The following is a 26485-nucleotide window of genomic DNA, read 5'->3' on the forward strand; positions in this document are numbered from 1 at the left end:
ACCATTAGAGTCATGTGCTCCCTTTCTGATCACACCAGGATAAGGAAATGGGATTTAAATAGCAGTAGCAGGTAATACCATAGAAGAAAAGCCATAGTAAGGATCTCAGCTGGTCAGGTAGGTAGTTTTATGCTCTCTGGGATAGCTAGGGCTTCCTGTCAGAGCTGTGCCTCTATTTTCTCATCTGAGAAACAAGATTAGCCATCACTTACCATCCTTGCCTCATACGGTGGTTCTGAGGATTAGATGAGATACATCATGCCATGTGCTTGATGGGGTGGCATGTAGCAAGCCCTCTGAAAGCATTAGGTACTATTATGATTATAAGAAGCAAATGGAAAAGACACAATCCTATACATTTTTGGGTGTGGAAGCGGCAGCCATGCATGGGTGAGATAGACACAGTCAGTCACCATTCAGGGGTCCCAGCTCTCTACAGTGGGCCCCCTTATTTGCAGGGGATACACTCCAAGAACCACCAGTGGATGGCTGAAACCACAGATAGTACAGAGCCCTAAATACATTGATACTATGTTTTTTTTTTTCCTATGCATACATACCTATGATAAAGTTTAACCTTTAAATTAGGCACAGTAAGAGGATATCTGAACTGCCAGCATCACTACTCTTGTGCTTTGGGGCTATTACTAAGTGAAATAAGGCTTACTTGACTACAAGCACTGTGAGACCTCTACAGTCAATTTGGTAACCAAGAGGACTACTGAGTGACTCGTGGGCAGGGTATAGACAAAGGGATGATTCACGTCTGCTAGATTTCATCACACTACTCAGAACAATGTGCAACTTAAAACTTATGAATTGTTTATTTCTGGAATTTTCCATTTAATATTTCTGGACTGCAGTTGACCGCAGGTAATCGAAACCTTGGATAAAGGGGGGACTACACTATTTGTTTATGCAAATAACTCTACAGACAGGCACGTGAAATAGCATTGAATAACCCAAGGACAGAGACTATCTTATTTGTTGTCTTATTCCCAAGACCCAGAATTGTGCTTTACACAAAGTAGGTTACCTATAAATACTTGAAATCAACATATATTTATCACCTAATGTCCAGATACTGTGATGGTCACCTTCAAAGATTACTGTGTTCCCCAAAGTCTGGGCTATATGTTCTTGGTACAAGACAAAGCTTTAAGTAATACTGAATCACATAACGGAAGTTTTTCTCTTTTTGTTTCTTTTTAAAATTGTTCTGATTACATGAAGCCCAAAGTCTTATTTTGAGTTAATATTGTTTTAACCCGTCTAATAACACTTATAAATCTTAATTTTTTAAAACTGAGAACTGGCCTTAAGCTCTAAGTCTTTCCAGGTGACCATATCTGGCTAGAATTTAAGAACATTTTTTCATTGTATTTATTTTTATAACATTCTTCTGGTTTCTTGGCAGTCCACTGAAAACAAATTTTTTATGTATTGCTGTGATGTAAAGTTCCCTCTCAAAACTAATGGAATTTACTAAAAAAGGAGATTCATTTAAAGAAAATATCGGGTAAATAATAGTCTGGGTAAATAGGTAATGTAAAAAAAATTTGAAGAGGATACTAAAAGAACTGAGGTTTGACCAACACTGGTCTAATTTCCCTACAGTTATTTGGAAGCTTTTTAAAAATCAAGATACCCAAGCCCAACTGAGTTTGAATCTCAAAGTGTGGATCTGGGCAATCGGTATTTTCTTTTCCTCTTTAACAGCTCTCAGGTGGTTCTGATGAAAAAAACAGTCTAGGAATCTCTGAATGAGAACATGCCCAATTTTCTTTACATAAAAAGTTTTTTAATTCAAGCCACAAACATTTGTTAAGTGTCTACTGTGTGTTATGCCCTGTGTGTTAAGTGCTGCTGGCGATAAAATGGAAAACGCTATGGAGGCAGACACTGCCACTGTGGAGCTTACATTCTAGTAGAAGCTCATAATATTGTGTTCCCTGAGTTTTTGCATGCTTAAGAATGTTGCTTCTATGCTAAATCACAGCCTGAAAGAATGTAAAATCATAACTTTGTGGCCACTTTTTGGTTCTGTTTCTGACCTGGTATTTACTGTGGAGAGAAGTCTGCAACCAGCCTTACTTTTACCTTCTGTAAGTTTGACTCATTTTTAAAGCTCTGCATAACCCATAAATCTTCTTTATACTTGAAGTGAAATAACTTCACCAGAGTATGCCTTGGTATTAACTCCCTTATCATTTTTTGTTGATATACTGTACCCTTCAATCTTTTCAGTTTTGGATATACGTCTTTGTTTCAGGCTTTTTTTTTTTTTTTTCCCTGGCCTCATTGGGTCTTTGTTGCTGCACACAGGCTTTCTCTAGTTGTGGCAAACAGGGGCTACTCTTCATTGTGGTGTGTGGGCTTCTCTCTTTGTTGTGGAGCACAGGCTCTAGGCACATGGGCTTCAGTAGTTGCAACATGTGGGCTCAGTAGTTGTAGGTCGAGGGCTGTGGCACATGGACTTAGTTGCTCCTCAGCATGTGGGATCTTCCTAGACCAGGGATCCGAATGTCCCTGCATTGGCAGGCAGATTCTTAACAATTGTACCACCAGGGAAGTCCCAGACATTTTTTAAAAACATATTTTAAGTATTTTTTCCTGTTCACTTCTTTTTTCCTGAGCCTGCCATGGCTGGGTCTGCTAGTAACGACACCCCCTATTGCATGGCAACAAGGATTCTAGTCCCCAGTTTCCCCAGTTAGTCTCCATCGGACTCCTCCCCACTGGTGCTTTCCAGGCCTCAGGGCTCTGCCTAGGTCCCACCTATAGCGGCTGCTGCCACCTCATCCCCTGCAGCCCCCAAGCCCTGGTCTGGGTTTGCACTCACCAGGCTCCAGCCACTGCTGCTCTTCCCCTGTTGACTTCTTTTGGTCTCTTCTTCGTGACCAATAATAATATGTACATTGGATCCTCTTTCTTTTCTGCATGTATAATCTGCTTTCCATTGAATTTTTTTAAGCTCTTTATTGGAATATAATTGCACCATTGATTTTTATATCTTAGTACTTTTTCACTTTGTTTTGTGTCACTTCCACATGCTTGTGAACCATGTTGATAACTTTGTTTTTCCGATTTTTCTGTTTTACTGTTGTTCCTTCAAAGCAGCTTATATGTCTATAATTGCTTTTTCTCTTTCATTTCCTTCCTCAGTTCAGCTAGCTTGTTTCTTACCTATATCCGTCACTACCATGTAAAAAAGCCTTCCAATTGTTCTTCCTACATTCACTCATTCTCTTCACCCAACATTTCACACTCTGATAACCACATTGCACTTAGTATGTTTTTAAATTGTAGATTAGATCATTCATTACCCTATGAAGAGCCTCAGATATTTTCCTTTATCACTTAGAATGAATTCCGAAGTCCTTATCATTACTTACAAGGCCCTGTTATTGACCCCTGCCTACAAATTATTTGATGAGTTTCTTGTATTGTTAGGCTGTTTGTTTTGTCTTCTGAATTTGTGAGCTGCTTTTGGAAAAAGATGATTCTATAGCCATAGTATACCTATAGCACCTTGCATCTAGTAAGTGCTCAACAAGTATTGCTTGGAAATAGTTACATTAACTCTTTCAAGTGTTAGAATATCTTACTGTAAGTTAGACCTTGACAAAGGAAGATAGAAGATTCCCAGGATAATCCAATAAAGAGTCTTAAAAGTATCAAGATTTTAGATTCCATGGTGTGATAGATAAAGTACGGTCTGTGAATTCAGATTGTGTTTGAATCCTACCTCTGCTGATCCTAACTGAATGACCTCATGACCTGCTATGTCATTTAACCTCACTGAGCCACACTTCTTTAACTATCTGTAAAATATTAATGAAATAATGTGCAGTTTTTTGTGACGCTTAAAGGAGATAATGGTATATGGGAAATAGTTGGTATTTGGCAAAGGGTCAGTAAGGTGGGCAGTTTTGCACAAGCTAGATTCCAAAGTCATCCCATAAAAATATCCTTAAAAAATCCCTTAAATTACCTATATGATATAGTGTACGTAGTTTTTATAAATACTGCACAAAATAACATTTCTGTGTAAACATGCATAATATAAACAGTAATGTATAATATATAGATATACCCAAAATGTGGAAGGCCATTTATGAAAAATAGACTTCTTGAAACCTTAGCAGCTCATTCAACACATCAGGATGCTGGGAGATGAGATCTGCACAGACCATCTGCCTGAGGAAAGAGCAGATCCACTGCCCTCATCTCATACTTACTTGCGTGCCTCTAACCATTGAATGGAATGCGGTTGCAATAGTCAACATCATTTAAATGTGTTTCCTTTTTCTATTTTCTGACTTATGCTAAGCACATGTACTTGAATCCACATACTAATGCATACATGATGCAATTCAGTATGTAATTATTCCTAGATGAAGAGCAAAATAAATTCTTAATAGAATGTGAGATAGGTGGAAGTCAGGTAGGGTAATTTGATGTTCAACCACAGTGATTTTAAATGAAATGCAGATTTGTCCTCCTTTCCCTCTGTATAATTAGTTTTCCCTTCCTTTTCACTGTGAGCCTCAAAACTTTATGGTTTTTAAAGAGGTCCTCTGCTTTGCCTATTTGAGAAAATAATTCATAATTCTCCCTTCAGGACGAAAAAAAGTTAATGGAGCTTATACTCCTGTGAGTCAGCCTCTAAGGCTGTACGCTCCACCCTGTCACCCTCCCTCCTCCGCCCCATCATTATATAGGCTCCCATTTCACAAAACTAGGGGGCAAAGAACAGGTCAAGAATGAGTAAGGAAATGGATGACAACCTTGAAAACTTGAGGGGAACAGAAAGGATATAGAGTTCTAAAAGGACAAAGCACGGAGCTAGTGCATCTGGAGAGAAAATTCAACCATTCATGTGTAGAATGTGAAAAGACAAAATGAATGCGTAAAAAAAAATCGAAGGGTCTTAGTGAATAATAACATAAACGTGTCAGTTAAAACCCGACCAGGCGGAAGTTATCCAAAATAGTATGGTGTTCCGGAAGAAGTAATTACCAAATCTTATTCAGTTCAGGATACACTCTTATTCTAATATAGTTTAATGATCTAGTCTTAAAAAAAAATGTGATTGCCATGTAAGATTGACAGGCACGTGGGGGGAGATTGTAAGAGGGAGGTAAAGCAATGGGTTCATTGCTTGAAGAAGATTGAAAGGCAATTATAACAGCATTCCGAACAAAATAAAATTTCTCTCCAGGGAATAGTGACCAATTGTGCTTTACTCTCTTTGAACGAGAGACTGCCAGAAGTCTAAATAATTAATGCTAGGAACTCAAGTTAGGAAATGATTCCAAGAAGCCTGTCAAAATAGTGCCAATTTGGAGAAGGAAGCTAGAATTTAGAACTCTTAAAAATATCAGATTATTCTCCACTGGACTGTGTGTGTACATGGTGTGAGGAATGGGGAGAGTGGAGCACTCCGGTGCACGGAAACAGGATGAACAAGGGGAGCGTTGTCGGAAAAGGTGTGGAGGTGACTGTAAATGCAGCATGTTCAAGGGCAAGGATGAGACTTCCCTAGAAGGGTCTGACTATATCTTTCGTTCTTGCTACTGTGTTTCCCGCCCTGCTTGTTCCCTGGTCTCCTTTCCAATAGTGCTGTGTGTGATGGAGTCAGGGCTAGAGTGACTCACTGAAGACCATGTTCAGACTGGTAAACAGAGTTAACTTTTATTGACAAAAAGAGAAGAGAGGGCCTGACATGAAGAGAGAAGCAGTTTAAGAAGCCAGGTGGCCCCTAAGAGAGACAGACACAGAGACAGAAAGACGAAGTAAAGTTCCCCAGGCCCCTAACAGCAGGCCAAGCCCCTGTTCTGTTTCACACGCTCCGTTTTCAATCCTGATAAACTGCAAGATTTTTCTCTCCTACAATAATCCTTTTGTTTTTTGTTTCTTAAGAGGTTTGTTTTTTTTTTTTTTTTAAGTATGTTTGAGAAGGTTTCTGTTTCTTGGCATCTGAAGAGTCCAGACTAGAATAGAATCTCTGCCCAGCCCCCACCCTGCTTTCTTCTCTTTTTCCTGTTCCCATCTCTGGAGGCTTGCCATCCTTTTTTCTTTATAGTCCTGTGTGCAGCTGATTTTCTCAGACACTCTTTTCTCTTCCTTGTCCCCTTCCTTCACCTCTGTTCTTGGCCCATCCCTGCTCTCCTTGGAACTAGCAAACCTTCTCCTCGAGGGTTCTCTCTCCCCCACCCACTTCATGTAACAACTTTATTTGACAGGATCATTACATTTCAAATTCAGCCCTGCCACTGGGGAACGGAGGATTTAAGGTACCTCCCACCCTCCAGCCATAGTTCCGAACACTGTCATTGTCTTCTCCGTATATCTAGCGTGTTCACCTGTCTTCTGACCCATCATCTTCATTATGCAGAAAAATGCCATTATCCAGAATCCACAATTCATTAGATTCCTCCCGCCGTCTCCCACATTCACACATGTACTATTTCCTATCCCTGTGTTTCACTTTTAAGAGAAAGGGATAAATCCTGGGGAAGAGAATTGAGGAGCGCATGTTCAAAACAGTTGGTGGAAAAGATTTGACTTGACATTAACTTATTTGAAAGAAGACCTAGGAATTTTAGTTGACACTGCGATATGGACTATTACAGAAGTAAATCAGTTTTAAGCTATATAAGTAGAAAGCATATGTCTTGTACTGTATAGAAGAACACAGCTCCCTCTGTGTTCTGAACTCTGGTAGATTGTGTTCAGTAAGGCAAAGTATCAGTAGAGGTGACCCAGCCCTGACCACTGGTGAGGAATAGAGAGTAGAGGCTAAGTCTTGGTATAATTGAATGGAGAGTGGGATGGGTTGAGGTCTGTCCTCAAATATCTGGAGGGCTTTTGCATAAAGGAAGGGATAGACTGGCTCTCTGTCAACCCAGGGAACTAACAGATGGACAGTTAAGGAAAGCAGATCTAAATTCAAAGGAATAAGGAAGCCGTGCTGATTCAGACCTGCTTATGCTTTCCCAGGAAGAGTCCAGTACAGTCTGAAGAATCCTGAGAATCTGCCCTGGCTGGACATTAGAGGCGAGGATTTCCCTTCTTTTTCTTTTACATTGCAAAGCTAAGTCAGGGTTATAGCAACAAGTCAAATAATCCTATATCGTGGCCTCACAATGCTAAGGTAACTTGTGTTACTAGTTTGATGTGTGTCCTTCCATACCTTTCTCTGTGTCTATACAGGCATATTAACATTAACGGATGGATATGATTTTGTTGTTTTTACAAATTTGAGATCATACTATACACACTAATCTGCTCAGTAATACAAATATCCCTCCTGGTCATTCATCTTCTTTCAAGGAGCTGCCGATATTCTAAAGTGTGGGTTTACTATAACTTATTAAACCCTATTCATAGACAGTCACCTTGTTTCCAGATTTTGTTACAATGTAATTGTAACTAACAATGCTGCAATAAGTGATCTTAAACATATATTATCATAAACCATTAAAGGTAGGGTTTGCTAAGTTGAAAGATGTGTACATCCAAATCACCTTCTGAAAATCTTGTTGTATTCATATTCCTACCAGCAAGTGCCTATTTCCTTATACTATCTCCAGGATAGAATGTTATCAGTCACTGTACTTTTTGCACATCCAAGTAGAGATACTACTGAGAAGGGAGTGTGGGATAGTGGTTAAGGGTAAGGATGCTCTTGGCCAGAACACCCAAGTACCTATCTCGGCTCCAGGAAGCACTAACTGTGTGACATTAAACTAAGACACATAACTGCTTTATCTTAGTTACCCTTTTTGGTAAAAACAGGTAAGATACCTCATAAAATTATTTTGAGTATTAAATAGTTATAAAAGTTAGTAACTGGCATATAGTAAAATTTTTGTAACTAAAGATTAAAAGATTAATAAGATTAATCTTTAAGATTAAAGATTAAAAACTTTTCACTTACATCTCCTTGACTACTAATAAGGTTGGGCATATTTCTATATATTTCTTAGTCATTTCTAAATTTTTTGTTCATATCCTTTGCCCATATTTTTACTGAGTTGTCTTTATATCAATTGGGGGGAACTTTTTTTATATATTATGAATAGTAACCCTTTCCTGTCACCTTTACCCTCCATAAATTTTTTCCTTTTCGTCTGTTTCTTAAAATCAGAGTGTTTTTTTTTTGGGGGGGGGGGGTCAACTTAAAAACCTCAATCAGTACAGAACTATAAAAATAATTTTAAACTCATATAACCTCATACTCCAGAAGATAACCATTGTTAAGAGTTTGTTGTATGGAAACGCTTCTGTTTACCCCCTCCGATTCATTGGCTCTCAGCCTTGGCTCTACGTATTGGTCAGCTACCAGCTTTCAAAACACTAGTACTTGGGTTCTACCTCCCGGGCATTCTGCCTTAAAACTACTCCCCGCATCCACCTCCCAGTGGTGGGGCCCAGGCATCAGTTTTTAATAAGAGGCCTCATTTGATTCTAATGTGCACCCAGGGATGGGAACCAGATGATGCAATCCTGAAAAGTCACTGTAAGTCAATTTGTTCCTAAATCAGGACGTCACTAGTAACCACTACCGCTATCTATTGGCAGGAGGCAGAACCGACACAGTTTAGCTTCATTTACAGGCTTTGTTCAAAAGGCCATGTTTCAACGTTCTTGGAGACGCATCTTTGTATATACCCACACCTCTTTAGTGTAATGACTTCTCAGGTAACTTCCAACTCTAAGATGCTTAAGGTTTATATCAAATTTATACTTACCTTCTTAGATCTGTATAAGCCACAGTAATAAATGACAGAATATAGTGTGATACTCCTGAGGTCTTATTGATCGTTGCTCATCAAAGATTCAGTGATACTTATCCTCATTGTTAATAGGAGAAAGTGTGTGGGCAGATTTTAGAAATACTTTCATCCATAGCAGTTAAAAAACAGAACAAAAACAATTTTTGTAATTAATCCTAAACCAAAGTAACCAAAAATAAAACCACCGCCTCTTCCCATCCCATCCCCTTCCTCACCTATAAACGTTCACTGAAGTTCTGCTCTCCTGTGATATTTTAAGATGTCTCCTTTTTTGCTGTGGAATTACACAGCGTGACAAATCAAGGGAAATAACAGAAGAGGCAGTGAGCAGGGAAACACGCTTTGAGAAACAGCAGTGTGGACAGCATGGGGAAGGGTCTGGGAGGAAAAAAATAAGATAAAACTGGCAGCATCACAGGCTGCTGCATGGGCTGGTAACTAGATAGTGAGTTTACCTTCTGAGGGGAAGCTGTTTTTCCTCTCTTTTCTGTAGAGAGGCCAGAAGAAGTCAGAGACACTGAGAGCATGAAATTGTGAGTCGGCCATAAAAACCATCTTTGATGCATTGGGTTTGAAAAATGTATATTAATTCCCCAGGCATTTTTGTGGGTTGTGTGTTCGTCTTGTAGCTGGCAGTAAGAGGTAAATCTCTGAGAGAGAGAGAGAGAGGTTGATCTTCCCTATATTATATGTATATATGAAGACTTTAAACCAGAAGATCTTTATGGACTGAGACTTTCCACTGCCTGTTATGGAAGTTAATACTGGGTTTCTTTTATCCACCCTTGATTTAGACTCTCTCCAGAGAGGTTTCCTTAAGAAACTGGATTTCTCAGTCCCAGAACTGTTGACATGTTGGGCTGGATAATTCTCTCCTGCTAGAGGCTGTCCTGTACATTGTAGGGCTTTTAGCACCGTCCTTGGCCTCTACCCAATAGCATATGCCCTAGTGTGACAATCAAAAATATCTCCAGACGTTGTCAGATGGCAATTTGGCCCCCAGTGAAGAGCCGCTGATATGGAGAATGTTTACAGCTCTGCTTTGGGTGGTGGGGAGGTGTCACTTCTTCAAAAAACCATTTACCTAATTCCCCAATCTAAATTAGAGCCCCTGTTTCCTTTAATGACAGAATATTTTTTCCTCTCTTGAAACAATACGCATCTCTTCATAGCATCAGTGACAGCTTGTGGCAATGTATCTACCTCGCGACATTAATGTCTTTCTTCCCTATTAGACTTGTAAGTGCCACAGTTAATCGGCTTTGTTCACCCTGTACACGTACCACCCAGAGCAGTGATTGGCACTCAATAAATGTTTGTCAAATGAAAGAATATATTTCTAGGATATTTAAGGCCCTGAAGCACAAAGCCTGACTCGGTCCAAAGGGGTTTTTCCTCTCAGGCTTATTTCAATCTATATGACAAAGCCAGTAAAAGAAGAACTCAGGAACATATTGAGGCTGTTGAAGGGTGTGATCTGGGAAATCTAAAAATTATATTATTTGGATAGGATTCCCTGGGGGTTTTGGCGGGGTAGTGTTGAGTGGCAGTTTCATTCTGGAAACAACAGCTCTGATATGTCACTGTAAACCAGAGCCAACCTCTCACTCCTGCGTTCTGCACTCCATCCACCATTGATCCGTGGGGGAAACAAGTTTTTTGACCAGGGTGAGGCTTAATGCTCCATTAATTCTCTGAGAGAAAATGCCCCAGGGCCAGGAGAGAGGTGCCCAGGGGAGATGAACCTCCATAGAAACAGCACAAGAGGCCTTTACATGCTTCTTTTCATGTTCTTAAAAAATGGAATTAAGATGCAGATTTTTTTAAATGAAAAATGACTGGCATTCTTCCCACTGAAAATGGGAAGTAATTTAATTTGTGAGTGGTTTATTTTATTTGACAGTCTTTGTACATACTCGATTTGGTTTGTTACACTGAATTACTCTTTGATAATGGGTACACAGAATGCCAGACTCTGCCCCCCAGGTTGGTTTGATAATTGGATGAACGACCATATTGTTCAAGGTTTTCATGACAATGTGGACAGAAGCTATTAGGAAAACTCCTAACCAGAAAAGCCTTCCGCTTTTTTTTCTTCCCAACAAAGTTAATTGCTACCTAGTGACCAGTCATTCCACTAGCCGCTTCTCCTGAGCGATGCTAAGTTCTATAATCGTGACTAAAATTCCCTGGGTGGATGGAGGGGATACCTAAACCTCACAGCCTATAGAAAAATTTAGAACATCTTCCCTAAGTAATCTCTCAGGAGGGACCATTTTTTTGACAATTGGAAGTTAATGGGAAGGGTTCTAGTAATAACTACCGTAGGGGCTGGAGCCAGATGGCCAAGTTCAAGGGTAGCTCCGCCTCCTAGTACCTATATGACCTTGAGCAAGTTTCACCACTTCCTTTGCTTCAGGATCCAAACCTATAAATTGGAAACAATTATAGTACCCACCTCTTAAGGTGAAGATTCAATAACTTGGCAAAAGTAAGCTCCCCAGAAACGTGTCTTTGATAGATGATATGTATCAGGGCATGTGGTAAATTTTCTCAACAAAGCTGCAGAGAGCTGCTATCTCTAACATTATTGAAGGGGGCCTTGACGTGGAGAAAGATGACGTAGCAAGCCCAGGGCCACATGGCTGGTAAATAGCGCAGCCAGGATGCAAGCCCAGGTCTGCAGGACTCTAAAAACTCTCTAACACTGTATGACTTCAGATTTTGTGCTTGTGTACTCCCTAGAAGAATTTTAAATAGCCACGTACTTTCCTGAGCATCTTTAAGTAGATAACTAAGCACTTCCATCATAATGTTAAATACTTACAGAGGTTGTGACTTCAGAAGTATTTTGAACATAGTCAGTTTCAAATAAGACTGTTATATCACCTTTTTAACGCATCCCATGGAATTTAAATACCATTGTAACATCAATATCCATTAAAAGAATGAGGAATAATTTCTTTAAAAGTCAGGACTTTATGTCGTTCTTTTCTCCTCTTATGTATTTTCACTGCACTTCCCCCAAATAAATGTGAAAATTTTAACCTTTTTTTTTTTTATCATTTCTACAACAAAAATAGATTTTCCCTCCCTATGTATGTATGACTATAAGAGTTTAAAATTCTCTTGTGGATTTAATTATCTCTAAAATTATTAACAGAACACAATTGACCAAAACAACATAAAACACAATTCTGACAAATAATGATTAAATACAAAAAGTAAAATTTTATTAGAAATTCATATTATAATGAGCTGGGTGGTAGGGGCGTTTGTGGGGCTTTGGTTAAAGATGTCTTCTGATTGTCCCTCTCTGAAGTGTTTATACCATGGGTAACTCCATGACAGTAAGATTCAGGATGGGGAAGGTTTGTCTTTCTTTTCCAAAGATGAGAATGAGAACCTAGGCTGTGGGCATGTCTTGACATGATTGGATTTTAGGAAGGAAAATACATTAAGTTAGAGATGGAGAAATGGTTTCCTTTAAAACTGTTCCATAAAGTTCTTGGGAAGTCATCACATTCTCCTGTCTGAAGACAGCTGCTCTGCACCGCTAAGCTGTGTTGCTTTGAAACAGTGATATTTATAGCACGACCCAGTGGCTCACCCATCTTCAGGATGACTCACTCCCTCTTTCTTGACAATGAAGTCTGGGTGCTCTTTAGCTACTGGCTTTATCCCAAACCTACAGTAATTGTCATTGGAGAGTCACATGAGATATTTCTTTTTTTTTTTTTTTTTTTTTTTTTTAATTATTATTTTATTTTTTTTTTGGGGGGGTACACCAGGTTCAATCAACTGTTTTTATACACATATCCCCATATTCCCTCCCTTCCTTGACGCCCCCCCCTCGAGTCCCCCCCACCCTCCCTGCCCCAGTCCTCTAAGGCATCTTCCATCCTCGAGTTGGACTCCCTTTGTTATACAACAACTTCCCACTGACTATTTTACAGTTGGTAGTATATATATGTCTGTGCTACTCTCTCGCTTCTTCTCAGTTTCCCCTTCACCCCCCGCCCCCTCCCAGACCTCGAGTTCTCCAGTCCATTCTCTGTATCTGCTTCCCTGTTCTTGTCACTGAGTTCATCAGTACCATTTTTAGATTCCATATATGTGAGTTAGCATACAATATTTGTCTTTCTCTTTCTGACTTACTTCACTCTGTATGACAGATTGTAGTTCTATCCACCTCATTACATATAGCTCCATCTCATCCCTTTTTATAGCTGAGTAATATTCCATTGTATATATATGCCACATCTTCTGTATCCATTCATTTGTTGATGGGCATTTAGGTTGCTTCCATGTCCTGGCTATTGTAAAGAGTGCTGCAATAAACATTATGGTACAAGTTTCTTTTGGGATTATGGTTTTCTTTGGGTATGTGCCCAGGAGTGGGATTACTGGATCATATGGTAGTTCTATTTGTAGTTTTTTAAGGAACCTCCAAATTGTTTTCCATAGTGGCTGTACCAACTTACAGTCCCACCAACAGTGCAGGAGAGTTCCCTTTTCTCCACACCCTCTCCAACATTTGTTGTTTCCAGACTTTGTGATGATGGCCATTCTGATTGGTGTGAGGTGATACCTCATTGTGGCTTTGACTTGCATTTCTCTGATGATTAGTGATGTTGAGCATCTTTTCATGTGTTTGTTGGCCATCTGTATGTCTTCTTTGGAGAAATGTCTATTTAGGTCTTCTGCCCATTTGTGGATTGGGTTATTTGCTTTTTTGGTATGAAGCTGCACGAGCTGCTTGTATATTTTGGAGGTTAATCCTTTGTCCGTTGTTTCATAGGCAATTATTTTTTCCCATTCTGAGGGTTGCCTTCTAGTCTTGTTTATGGTTTCTTTTGCTGTGCAAAAGCTTTTAAGTTTCATGAGGTCCCATTCGTTTATTCTTGATTTTATTTCCATGATTCTAGGAGGTGGGTCAAAAAGGATGTTGCTTTGACGTATGTCAAAGAGTGTTCTGCCTAACATGAGATATTTCTTGAAGGAAGCCCAAGAAAGGCAAGGGGGCAAACTTGACGTGAGGCTGAAATCTGGAACTTTCTACCCTTTCCTCCAGCTTTCCCATCTGGTACCTCTAGATGAAGTGATATCATCCCCCCAGATTCCCCACCAGGCCTCGAACCTCTGGGCCCAGAGCACCAGGGCCAGGGTTTCCCTCCACCAAGGAAAAGGTGGACAGCTCCTACCTGTTTCCTTTCTAAATCACACAAACATGGTTTCAGCTTCCCTAAAGGACCGGTTATGAACAAGAAGAGGTGGGTGGGCGGTCAGGTATTCTCTGCCCCCACTAAGTTTGATAAGGATACTCCGTGTGGTAACTGCCCAGCATATAGTAAATGCCTAATAAATGTTTACGGGAGGGTTTATCTGGGGCCAGTGTGTGGTCCTTAAAATTCCTATGTGAACTTCCTAACGGATGCCGTGGGACCCCCCTAACCCCATGGCCTTGAACATATCCTGTCCGTCTCAGTATAGAGAAATCTCAGTGATTGGGGAGGCCGGTGGGGAGCATCTGCTGAACGCTGACAAGGAGATACGGAGCAAGCATGGACTTAAACTGATAGCAGTTTTCTCAAATTTCATCTCAATTATGTCGATGGTACTTAACATCCAGGGATATTCATGTGTGTGTCTGCTGAACCCAATCAGATTTCACCCGACGTTACAAAATAGCTGCAATCCATTCACGTCCTGATACTCATAGACGCCTCTCTCTCTTCCTTCTCCATGGCTCCATCTTCTTTTTTCTCTTGAGCTCCTGTCGGGCCATCTCTTCTCTCTCAGACGCTTGCCTTGAATCCGTCCGCTTACAGGGGCACCGGAGGTTGCCATGGTGAGCACAGCTATTGTTTTCCTCCGTGAAGAGTCCTCACCTCTAGCCTCTCTCCCTGCTGTGCATTTTCACATATGTCGTTTTAAAGTGGGGGCCTTGGGGGCTTCCAGGATTCTGCTTCTCTTTCATCCTGTGTCTCTGAAGGGGGATTCGTGACCCGCCAACAGCCGCTTAGGTGCCGCGGAAGACTGTGACACGTCACCAGCGTGGTCACCAAATAAGCCACATGACAGCGACATTCATTTTGTTAGTAAATGGGTTCTGCGAAGTGTAAGATGATCTTGTATTTCCCAAGAGGAGAGGTGGGAAAGATAATGAGAAGGACTCAAAGGGAGGAAAACTGAAAGAGGTGGGGGGAGACAGGAGGAGGGGAGACGGAAGGGAGAGGGAGCGAGGCGGCTGGGCTTTCTGAACAAGGACGGGGGGGGGGCAGTACTGGGCAGCTACCTGAGTCTTCCTCAGCCCCGCAGTCACACCTGCGATCCAGCCCCGACTACCGATCCTGCATCTCCCACCGCTGTCCTTCCTGCTCACTCCCCTCCAGCCGCAGAGCCTCCTCACCGTTGTTCCCACCCTCTAAGCGCATGCCAACCTCAAGGCCTTTTTGAGGTCTCCCTTGAGCTCCCCAGGCAGACACGGGGCCCATCTGGCTGGCACCGCCCTGGGCAGTACACCTGCACTGAAATGTCCATGTGCGTCCTTGCCTCTCCCACACACCTGTGTGTGCTCCTGCAGGCCCAGAGGACAGACCAGCCAAGAGCTTAGACTCCAGAGTCAAGGAGTGCCAGGCACGAGTGCGAGCTGTGTGACTTTATACAAATTACGTAACGCTTCTGGCCTCTGTTTCCTCATCTATGCAGCAGAGACCACAATATCCACTAAGCTAAACCGTAGGATGCTGGTGAGGATTCACTGGTGAATTGCTAAAGTCAGGAACTGCTTAACACGATGAGCAGCCAGCTGGGTCAGAGGACGGCCAGTGGAGGGTGTGCTACGTGAGGCGGGGTGGCCACGGACAGCCTCCCTCACCGGGTGGTCCTTGAGCAGAGACCTGAGTGATGCGAGGGAGGGAGTCACGGGGCACTCTGGGCTCCTGTCATCTGCGAATACCACCACCGAGACAGAGCTCTTTCGGCCCCATGGCAGGTCAGGCTCTGCGGCTGCTCCCTTGGGCCCTGGGATGTTATTCGGCTGATACTCTGATACGATGCTGGTTGTCTTGCTGACCAGGCCAGGGTGCTCATCCTTCAGAATCAGGCTCAGGGTGATGAGCTGAAACTGAATCAAGCTCAGGGAGGAGCACAAGGCACCTGAGGGCGGGGCATGAATGCCAGCATCACAGTCCAGAACCACCTGCATCCTCCGAGGGCCAAGGGCTGGCCCTTGTTCTCATTCGCAAGCACAATACAGCACCAGCCTTGTCTCAGGGATGATTCTAGCCCCATGGCCACTGCCAAGATGGCTCAGAAAAGAGGCCGGCTTTGAACTACCAGTTAAAGGTCCTGGTTTGATCCTGGATTTTGTCCGGTTCAGTGGAGCATGACTCAGGCAGCTGGTGTCAGGGGGCAGAGGAAGCTCTGTGATGAGTGGCGGACACCCAGGCTGTGTGGGCAACGCCGACCAGGTGACCATGGACGTGGCACGTCACCTCTCGGGGTCCTGATTTCCTCATCTGCAGAATTCAGGAACTGTCCGGGCCATTTGGTCTCAAACTCCTTACCCACAGAAATAGTTATTTAAGCAAGATATTGATTGAGAATCCAAACAGACTACCAAGAATGATGAAGAGGGTCAGGCCTAGACACCGTGACCTCCCACTGTGCCCCCCTCCCCGCCCCCAGCACACACACACACACATGACAGCCTTGAAAGAGGCTCTCGGGGCCCTTCCAAGAGTCATGTTCCATGATTCATTGTCACACCCACATGGCAGAGTCCTTCCAAAGTGTTAGACTGAACTACATGAAATGCCTGAGATCTGACAGTTTTTGACTTGCAAAAGTGACATTCTCATATTTCAACCTAAGAGTTTCATTTGCAACATGTGGTTACATGTGCTCACGCAGGAACCAAAGTGTCCAAGTTCAGCCCCTCACCTTCCTCTCTGTGTGACATCAGACAGGATACTTCACCTTTCCTATAAAATGGCAAACAAGGAATCTTCCTCGTGAGGTTGGCTGCTGAGAGGACTGAAGGGCTGTGCTCTGACACAGGGACTGCTACTACAGGAAGCCCTCTGTAATCTTACAGGAAAAGCCCAAATGATTGCTGGTGGCTGAACTCAAGGAACCACATCCCACCCTTACCCCTGCCTGACCCCAAAAGGAGTATGTAGAAAACACAGTTCCAAAAGGGTTTCCTAACTGGTCATCCTGTCCAGCTTGAACTGCCTTGCCTCCCTCTTCCTTCTTGTGAGGGTGTCACTGGGCAGCGGACAGCCTTGACCTGGGCGTGGGAATGGTGTTGGAATATCATGAGTGACATTCATCCCCTGCCTTATCTGGGCCAAGCGTTAGCGCTCCCTCCCCAGATACCTACCTGGAGCTTCCCCATTAAGTGCTACATCATGGAATATGTCAGCCTGAATTAGCAGGCAGGCCCATCACGTTAAGCTGAAGCTGTGGGCTGGCAGTTCCCACTTGGTAATGCCTCTTGACCCTAGCTGTCATGCTCCCTTCCATCACCACGGCCACAGGAAGCCTCTGCAGACAGCACGTGGTAATGAAGGAGGCCCAGGGAACAGTTTCGGAGAAGCCACAGGAAGTCCTCCCAGATTCGGTTTCTTCCATAGCCCTGGGGAGCCTGCTTTGAGCTCTTCTACCTCAGCGGGGCAGGCAGAGCTCAAAAGCTTCAGGTGACAAACTGTGAGAGCAGGGCATGTATCTCTGAAAGCACACGGAATAGATGCCCTATTCAAATGCCATAAACACCTACAACACCAAACTGAGATTTCTAAAGGCAGCTTAACCACAGAATTTTATGACTACCGCTACCATCATGACTACCAATAATCCTGTTGATTCCATACCTACAGGCACTGTACTCATGTCCCTTACAGAGCATTTATTGCTTCCTACTGTGTATGCTATTTGAGTGTGGTGTGATGCAGTGGAAAAAGCAATAGCTTTGCAGTTGGTAGACTCTAGGATCAAATTCTGGCTATGCCTCCTACAGCTGGGCAACTCTGGGCCAGTGACGTAGCATCTCTGAGTCTGAATTTTCTCTTTGTAATAATACTTTGTACGACTAGTATCTATTTCACAGAGTCATTGAAAGAATTACCTGAGATGGTATATGAAGAATGATTGATGCAGAGTCAATGCCCAATAAATATTTGCGGAAGAGTTCCTAAGGCACTTTTCTTACCCATTACAAAGCCTTAACTCAGACACACCCTCAACTGGTGTTCGATAGTGTATCACCTTCCTTTTCAAACTTCTACTTCATTCATTCTAACTTGTTCTCCACTCTACACCAGAAATGATCTCATCAAAACTTTGAAGCTGATCATATAAAATCATTGGAAATCTTTTGATTTCTTCCCACTTCTCTTAGGATCATGGCAAAAATCTTTCTTTGGGCCTTCCTCTTACCTACCCTGTCACTTCACCTCCCACCATGGTTCTCATCACTCTCTGTCTCAACTACATTGACCCATCGATCTTTCATTCTTGCCTTACCCTCAACACTGGATCTTTGCACGTGCTCTTTCTGGTAAATGGAGCCTTCTTCCGTACCCCCCGCCCTGGCCTAGTAAACCTTTTCTCATCCTTTAAATCATCCAATTCATACTTCCTCAGCAAAACCTCTCCAGACTTCCCTGACCAGGTTAGATCCCCATTTGTGCTATTTCCTCTCCTTTCGGGTACTTACTGCATTTTATTATGAGATTATTTTGTACCTACCTGCACCATCTGGACCAGCCATATGAAGGCAGGATCTGTGTCTGGTTTCGCTCACCAATCAAACCCCCAAGACGTTGTACAGAGCTCAAGCAAATGTTGCTGAAAGGGTGAGTGGGAGGCTGAACCGAAGAGCAAGTCATCTCAACAGATCCCAAACACCCTTAATGATAATGAGGGCACAGTGGCTATTTCAGATAGTATAACCAGAGCTCAGAAGGGGCAGGATAGTTGCCCAAGGTCACAAAGTCTGTCAGTGAGAGGTGAATCTGTGATCAGAACCCCGGTCTCCTAGTTGCCATCCCTGGACTTATATACTATAGAACCGTTATCCAGAATAGGGTGGAGGACTCACAAAGACTTTCCCTCCCATCCCATTGCTGGTTTTCAGAGGACCCCTGGCTCTTCCTACATCCACATCTCAAGCTCCAATGGTTTCCGGAATATCCGGCAACTCATTTGCATAGGATTCTGTGATTCCTTGAATTGCTCCTTTAACTTAAAAACTCCCTCAAAATCCTTCAAGACTGAGCTGGGATAATTCTGTTTTGTAAAATGTCCTGTTGTTAAGGTGACTGCACTTCACAAAATTTAACCTTTGTTTCCGCCTTCTTCCTCTCACCCCCTGGCTTGAAACAAATCCAGAAGTTGAAGTCTTGATTGACCATGTTGTATCAATCGGGGCTCAGTTGCACCAGATGACTTCCGTCAAAAGAAAATAGCTTTTGGTGCTTCTATTTTCTCAGTTCTGTCAAAGCACCACGCCTGTGCTTTGTGTTTGTTGTGTTGTGTTTTAGTCTGTCCATTCTCAGGCATTAGTTTTCCCACTGCTTTCCCAGGAGCCAGTTCACCCAGGTGTAGGCAGAAGTGCCCTTGAATTCAAAGAGAGCATCAGAACAGAGGCAGATCTTTGTTCCTATTTGATAGGAGGAGCTTCTCGTGTGGGACACTATTTAACTGCCTGATTCTCTGACCTGTGAGGAAGATAACATTTACTCACATATTCTTAGTCACTCACTTAACAAATACTTACTGATTATTCTTCATATACTAGTAAGATGACCGTATAATTTATTGCTTAAACGAGGACAGTTTTGATATGAAGGTGGACCCTGCCTTGTTGGTACCCCAAGACAACAGGTTAAACCAAGATTTTCCCAGGTGAAACAGGATGTCAGTGTGTGCCCTATAGATTAATGGCTGAATTTGGGCTACTAGAATCTTGGGTGACTATATGCTTTTCCAAAATTCCCTTAAGGATTGAGGATAAAACTAGGATGGGGTCTAGACCTACAAAGCCATGAAGAATAAATTTTATTCTCAGTTGAACTAGACATTTCTAAAATTTTGCACAACTTCCTTTTAAAAATTGATTTCATGTTTAAAAAACAAACAATCTGGAACAACAGCTCTGGAAGCTAATGACCCCACGGTGGATTCTAAGTTCCCCTGAGATGAGGCCACTTGGAGGGCCACTTGCAAAAAATCTTAAAACCCATAAAGGATGAAATTGCCCATCAGGGCTAAGGGATGGTGACATTTTTGAGGAAGGAGTAAAACGAGAAGGAACCAAAAGGAATAGGAACAACATGTAGTCTCCTTTTCTAGCGCAGAGCTCCTTTGACATGGTCATGATTTTGTATGTGACCATAATGGACATAAACATGCACACTTTTTTCCTAGTGAAGACCTTTGGTTCTGAAGTTATGTGTTTCTCTTGCATTCCAGGTGCCTGTCCTGAGACCCATGGACCTGATGGTGGAGGCCACCCCGCGAAGAGTATTTGCCAACGCACACACATATCACATCAACTCCATATCAGTCAACAGCGACTATGAAACCTACATGTCAGCTGATGACCTGAGGATTAACCTATGGAACTTTGAAATAACCAATCAAAGTTTTAGTATCCTTTCTTTGAGGCCAATAACCAGTTGGCTTGAATCAAGAGTATTCAGGTATGAGCAAGCGCTTGGGGGGAAATGGAATAGAGAGGGGCAATCACAATTGAAGACCTAGCATTTGTGGAGAACAGTTTCCTTCTAAATTACATTGGTATCTGTGATACTCATTCACCCAAACAAAGTTAGGAAAATATTGAATTACAAGTAGTGGACCAGACTACCTCTGGATTAGAACTCTGAGTCATTTCCTTCACGCAGAGGCACTTATGTGTCGTGAGTTAGAACTAGATTTGACTTTATCGACTATCAGACCAGACCCTAGAGTTCAGTGGAGGGTTCTCTCCTCTTGTTAGTGGATTCACAAATGGCCTGCATGAACATTATGGACCACAGGTACACAGAAGATGGTTTTCGTTGTATCATAATAATGAAAATAATAATGACTGCCATTTATTGAATTCCAAGCACTGCACTGGAAACTTAATGCATAGAATCTCATTTTGAAAAATGCATATATCATAATCGTTCAACTTGATGACGTCACAGACAGGGCACTCCTGTGTAATAGCATCCAGATCAAAAAACCAGACTTTATTAGCAATGCTCATGTCTCCATCACACTTCTTCAGTCTCTACCTGCCAAGAGTACATTTGATATAACAACCCCATGTTGACAGTATTATCTTCTGTTTAGCTAAAATTTAGAGAAGTCAAGACAGTTGCTGAATGAGTATCTGATCCAGCATTCTCACCCTACTATATTGACCCTGTCTTTAATATTAAAGATCGGTCATTTATTCAGCACTTATCATGTGGTCCATGCCACCACAAACCTGACTCTTCACTTGAATTCCCAACCTCAGTTACTGGTTTCACCACCCAGGCAGCTGAGCAACTGACCTGAGTCAATATTGATCTTTTTGCCCTACTCACCACGCTCCCCATCCCCAACCCAATCTGTCTGTGAGTCCTGCCTTTGCTTCCTCTAAAATATATCTCAAATCAACTCATCTCTCTCCATCTCTACTCCTACCAACCCATACTAGTACAGGCCACTGTTCTCTCACCTGTGTGACTGCAATAATCTACTGTCTGCTCTCCATTCTCTCTTGCTCTCCTACACAATACATGTTCCACATAACAGAGTAGACCTTGCAACATGTAATTCAGATATCATTCCTCCCTGGATTGAAACATGCTGGTAGCTTCCCATTGAACTTAGAATAAGATCCAAGTTCCAAACCTTGGACTGTAAGATTTCACATGATCATGGCTCTGCGTCCCTCTTTGATACCCTGTCATACCAGTCTCCCCTAATTCGCTCTGCTTCAGCCAACTAACCTCTTTTCTGTTCCTGAATAAACTGTGTTCTTACTTCCCTTCTCTGCATGTGCTGTTCCCTCTTTCTGAAATACTCTGCCAGAGTCCACATGGCTAACTGCATGACATCATATAGACTTCAGTCTCCTGTCACCTCCTCCTCCCCTCCACTAACTCCCAAGTAGCCTCCAATAACCCTCTATCCTTGTTAACTTCATGACATGTGTCACTATTTGAAACTGGCTTTTTTATTTGTGTATTTTGGGTTTCCGCATATTTGAATGTGAATTTTATGAGAGAAGGAATGATCTGTTGTATGATCTGTTCCTATATGCCAGTACCTAGAATATTCTGACATACAGAAAGTACCATTTTGATTGGACATGTCAAGTTTGAAATACTAGTAGGTCACCAAAGTGGCGATATCCAGTGGATAAATGATCATGAAAAAGAACTTGGCAATTTTACCTTAAGAGTATATTAGTTATAATAAAGCTCTGAATGTTCTGATATAAAATAGACTCCATAATGGCTCAAACATATAAAAGATTCTCTTGTAAAGTCCAATACTGATGATCTCCATCAGCAGGCAGCCTCCTCCAGTCAGAGATTCAGGTTCTTTTCATCTTGTGGTTCCCCAGTGTCACCATGCTTGTCTGCATCTGTACAGCAAAAGAGGAAGATTGTGTAGGAACACACATGGGAGACTCCTATGAGCCAGGTTCTTAAGTAGTGTGTATTCCATTGGCTAGAACTCAGTCACATGACCACCTCTAACTGCAAGGCAGGCTGGGAAATGTAGTATAGCTGTTGCGCGTAAGTAAAAAGACCTGGTTTAGGTACACAGTCACCTGGTCTCCACCACAGAAGAGTGCTCAGTAGTTCCCCAAGGCTTGTCAGAGAAGGCAGCTGTAAGCCAGTAGTGGTGATTATGGGAGACTGAGAACTGACCATTAAGACCATGACTTGCACCTTTTGTTGATCACAGAGCAGATGTGACATACTGTCAGAGCAGATGTGACATACTGTCTGAGCCTAGGAGAATCTGCCTACAGATTTTGCCTGGAAGTGCAGCTGCTAACAGAACGAGTGTGGGTGGTAGTTCCCTTTCTCCCTTGACATCTATTCCAAGAGCCAGAAATCTGCTCGGTCTCAGCTGCTGTCACTCTGAGCTTCTGCTGTCCCCAGTCTAGGTGACATGTTCTCTGACTTTTGCCTCTAGGCCTTCAAGAGGGAGGGAAGTTTCTTTAGGCATTTTAGGAGACAGACACCTTGGAGAAAATGCAAAGAGGAAATATTAATAGCACAATTGAGGTTATATTCTGCAGTTGTGTGACAGCCTGCCAGATGCTGGCATACAAATGAGACCCTGCCATTCACCCTTAAAGCAGCCATATGTAAAATAATCATTGCCATCATGAGAATGATGATAACTGATATCTATATAGTTATTTTCAACCAGACCGCCCTAAGCAGTGAGCAGACTGTACCAACTGGGACCCTTTTGCTTATCGTCTCTGAAGTACAGCCACCTCTGGGGTAGGAAGCAGCCATCTTTCAAAACAGCCTTGGTAAAATACCAATCACCAGACAGGTCTTATTAAATCATCTGTTGTTTAGCACCATGTCTATAATGCCTCTTGTCCACCAAGGAGGCAGTAGAAACAGGGTTCAGGACAGAAAAATGTGGGGTTCCCAAAGTATGGTATGAGCGTCTCTGAGGTGGGAGGCAAGGTTCTTCTAACTACTACGTGGATGTTTTTTGTTTTCATAATTATCTATTTATGGTGATGAATATTATAGAATACAACTCTCGTATCAATCCTATGATATCACAGGTATTGAAAAATCCATTTAAATTACAAAGTACATGCACGTAAACAAAATTATCAGTAAATATTAAGACAGGTGGTCTTGCAAGATGGCTTTTTAAAAAGCCATAACTTCTAGTGATTACCATTTGGTGTGACATTGGCATTATGGTTGAGAACAGAGTCTTTGGAGTCCAACAAGCTTAAAATTCTCACCCAGCTCCAGTACTTGCTGGCTGTGTAAGCTTTAACATGGCTTTTAACTTAGCCAAGCCTCTACTTCATGATCTTTAGAGAGGAGCTCTGAAGAAGAGGATTGTTAGAATTTTTTCAAAGGTGTTTATACACACACACACATATATGTGTATGTATACGTTTATATGTATATATGTGCATGTGTATATACATATATACACATAGACATATGTACGTGCTTCGGGCAGTACCTTGCTAAGTAAATGATCAGTAAACAGGGACCACCACAATCATAATTATTATTGAAAGAAAAAGGAGACTTGAAAAGTTGAGTGTTAGAAGAGTGGATTCTGTTCTGCTAAATTCATTGTCCGGGGCATCTTCTCACTCCTACACACCTCCTTTGGTTATGCAGTTTCATGTTCTTTGCAAAATGTTACTCCTTTTACCTTAGTTACCAGATATCTGCGGGGTCTCTGAGGCCCAGGCCTTATATTTAGCACCATAGCAGAGGAAGGCATTCCTAGCCTTACGGCCCCTGGCTGTAAATCCTCTTCCTTCCATCCGTAGCCAGTCTTGTCCCTGTTTTGTGTAACAGGTCCTGGCTTAAAGTAGTCAAACTTTGGCCTTAATGGGTTAACTACATGGCCTGAATGGGACAATAATAACTCAGTTCTAGATTAGTGATTTTCTAAGGCAAAAGGCAGCCCTAACTTTTCAATAAAGGAAAATTGCTATAAAAGAATGTTTCTTAATTATGAAAACTATGGTATACCTAGGATCCTTTGAACTCTGTTCTCAGGACTAAGAATGAGTTCACCTGAGCTCCTACCTCGTCCAGTAGGGGACCTATTAAATAAATCCAGAACAAGTGAAAGTAAAGATACAGTCCTCAATAGCTGTATACTGAGCACCTAGTTTGTGCCAGGCACTGCAATAAGCCATGGGGATACCAGAGTGAAAAGAAACAAATTTTCTGCTTTCAGGATGACATTCACCAAATAATCACACTAATGAGTATATTTTTACAAACTGACATAAGTCCTGTGAAGAAAGGGAATATGGTTTTGTGAATGCATTTTTAAAAACCCAATGTAGACTAGAGAATAAAAGAAGGCTTTGCTGAGGAACTGGTTGTTGAGCTGAGATTTGTAAGAGGAAGAGTATGAGCTAACTTGGCAAAGAAATGCAGAAAGATCGGCCCATCATGTGCAAAGGTCCTGTGGCAGGAGGGAGCATGATATGTTGGCCCAGAGAGTGAAGTAAAGCATGGTGTAAGCAAGGCTGGAAAGATGAGCAGAAGACACACCTTGCATAAATTCAGTCTCTAGGCACGAGACAGAGGGTTTCTCTGGGAAAAACTGACTGTATTCCAGGGGTACTTGGTCTCTGACTTGGTCTTTGTCAGCCCTCTGCATCGGCTTCACTTGTCAGCTGAGCTGAGGTCCTTTTGGATTTGATTCCCTGATCAGGGGACCATAACCACAACTCTTGGCTTTTAGCGTCTGTCACTCTGTAGTACCATGGACAGCAGTCTTCCTTTTAATCCAATAGGATTCTGCCGGGCAGGCTTTGAGGGAAGCTGTGGGGCTAGTACAAATTTCTCTCCCTTGTTGCCACTGTGGCTTTCATCCACAACTGTACATGTCAACCTTAGTCTGGCATTTAATGTAAAAGGAGAGCATCCCAATGACACGTCCAGCACATTGGCCTGTGTGTGCCAGAGCAGCTCCCTCCCTCCCATAGTAAATGCAGCCTTGGTGGGTTTTCCCGGGCCTGGTGCCTTGCTTGTGTGGTGGCTGACCCTTTATTTCTGATGCCAGACCTAGGGCTTTGGGGGCATGTCTCCTCCCACAGGGCAAGCCCTTTGAGCCTCATATCATCAGGGGAAAGGGCAAGGATGCACCTCTGCAGACCTCTTTGGGGCTTTTTGAACATCCTTGGAGCAGTATCACTTAGTAATTGGGCAGGCAGACTCTGGAGTCAGATGCACTGGATTTGAACCCAGCTTCATCTCCTGAAATCTGTGTGACCTTGACAAGTTGCTTAACATTTCTCTGGCCCTCAATTTCCTCATCAGTTAATGGGGATAATAATACCGCCTATCTTGGGAGGTTGTTGTGAGGTTTAAATGAGGTCGTCTTGTAAAGCACTTAGCCAAGTGCCTGCACAAAGAGAAGGCTCTCTAAATAGCAGCTTTTATTATTTGGGGCATATCCCCAGCCCCCCGTTCTTCTTACCTTGTTGCTTCGATCCCATTCTCTCCTAAGAAAACCACAGGCTAAATGATCTACACTATACAGGCCTGGCATCTTGGCCTATTGACCTACTGTGAGTTTTCTTCACCTTAAAAAAAAAAAAACCTGGCCTAAAGAAGGGTGCTAAGTCACAGAATGAATTAAAGTAAAACTCAGAAACATTTTTTTTAAGTTTTTTAATTAGTTTTTATTGGAGTGTAGTTGATTTACAATGTTGTGTTAGTTTCAGGTATACAGCAAAGTGAATCAGTTATACATATACATATATCCACTCTTTTAGATTCTATTCCCATATAGTTCACTACAGAGTATTGAGTAGGTTTCCCTGTAGGTAACTAAGAAGAACCCATAAGCATTTATTGAGCATTTACTATGTGCACTGGAGATGCCAAGATGAATAAACCCAGTAGGAGAGGGTGTGTGTGTGTGTGTGTGTGTGT

The 26485-nt window shown here is 42.3% G+C and overlaps 1 protein-coding gene across 4 annotated transcripts in view; it reads left to right on the forward strand.

The window, feature by feature from the left end:
* The window catches only part of PPP2R2B (protein phosphatase 2 regulatory subunit Bbeta), a 470158-nt gene that overhangs the window by 391092 nt on the left and 52581 nt on the right, over positions 1-26485 (forward strand). For all 4 annotated transcript variants that reach the window (XM_057731856.1, XM_057731847.1, XM_057731870.1 and 1 more), the window contains exon 6: positions 20286-20463. In XM_057731856.1, coding sequence (XP_057587839.1) covers positions 20286-20463 — 178 coding nt within the window. The remainder of the gene's footprint in view (positions 1-20285; positions 20464-26485) is intronic.

The sequence above is a fragment of the Hippopotamus amphibius genome, chromosome 1, assembly GCF_030028045.1.
Source record: "Hippopotamus amphibius kiboko isolate mHipAmp2 chromosome 1, mHipAmp2.hap2, whole genome shotgun sequence".
Classification (NCBI taxonomy): domain Eukaryota; kingdom Metazoa; phylum Chordata; class Mammalia; order Artiodactyla; family Hippopotamidae; genus Hippopotamus; species Hippopotamus amphibius.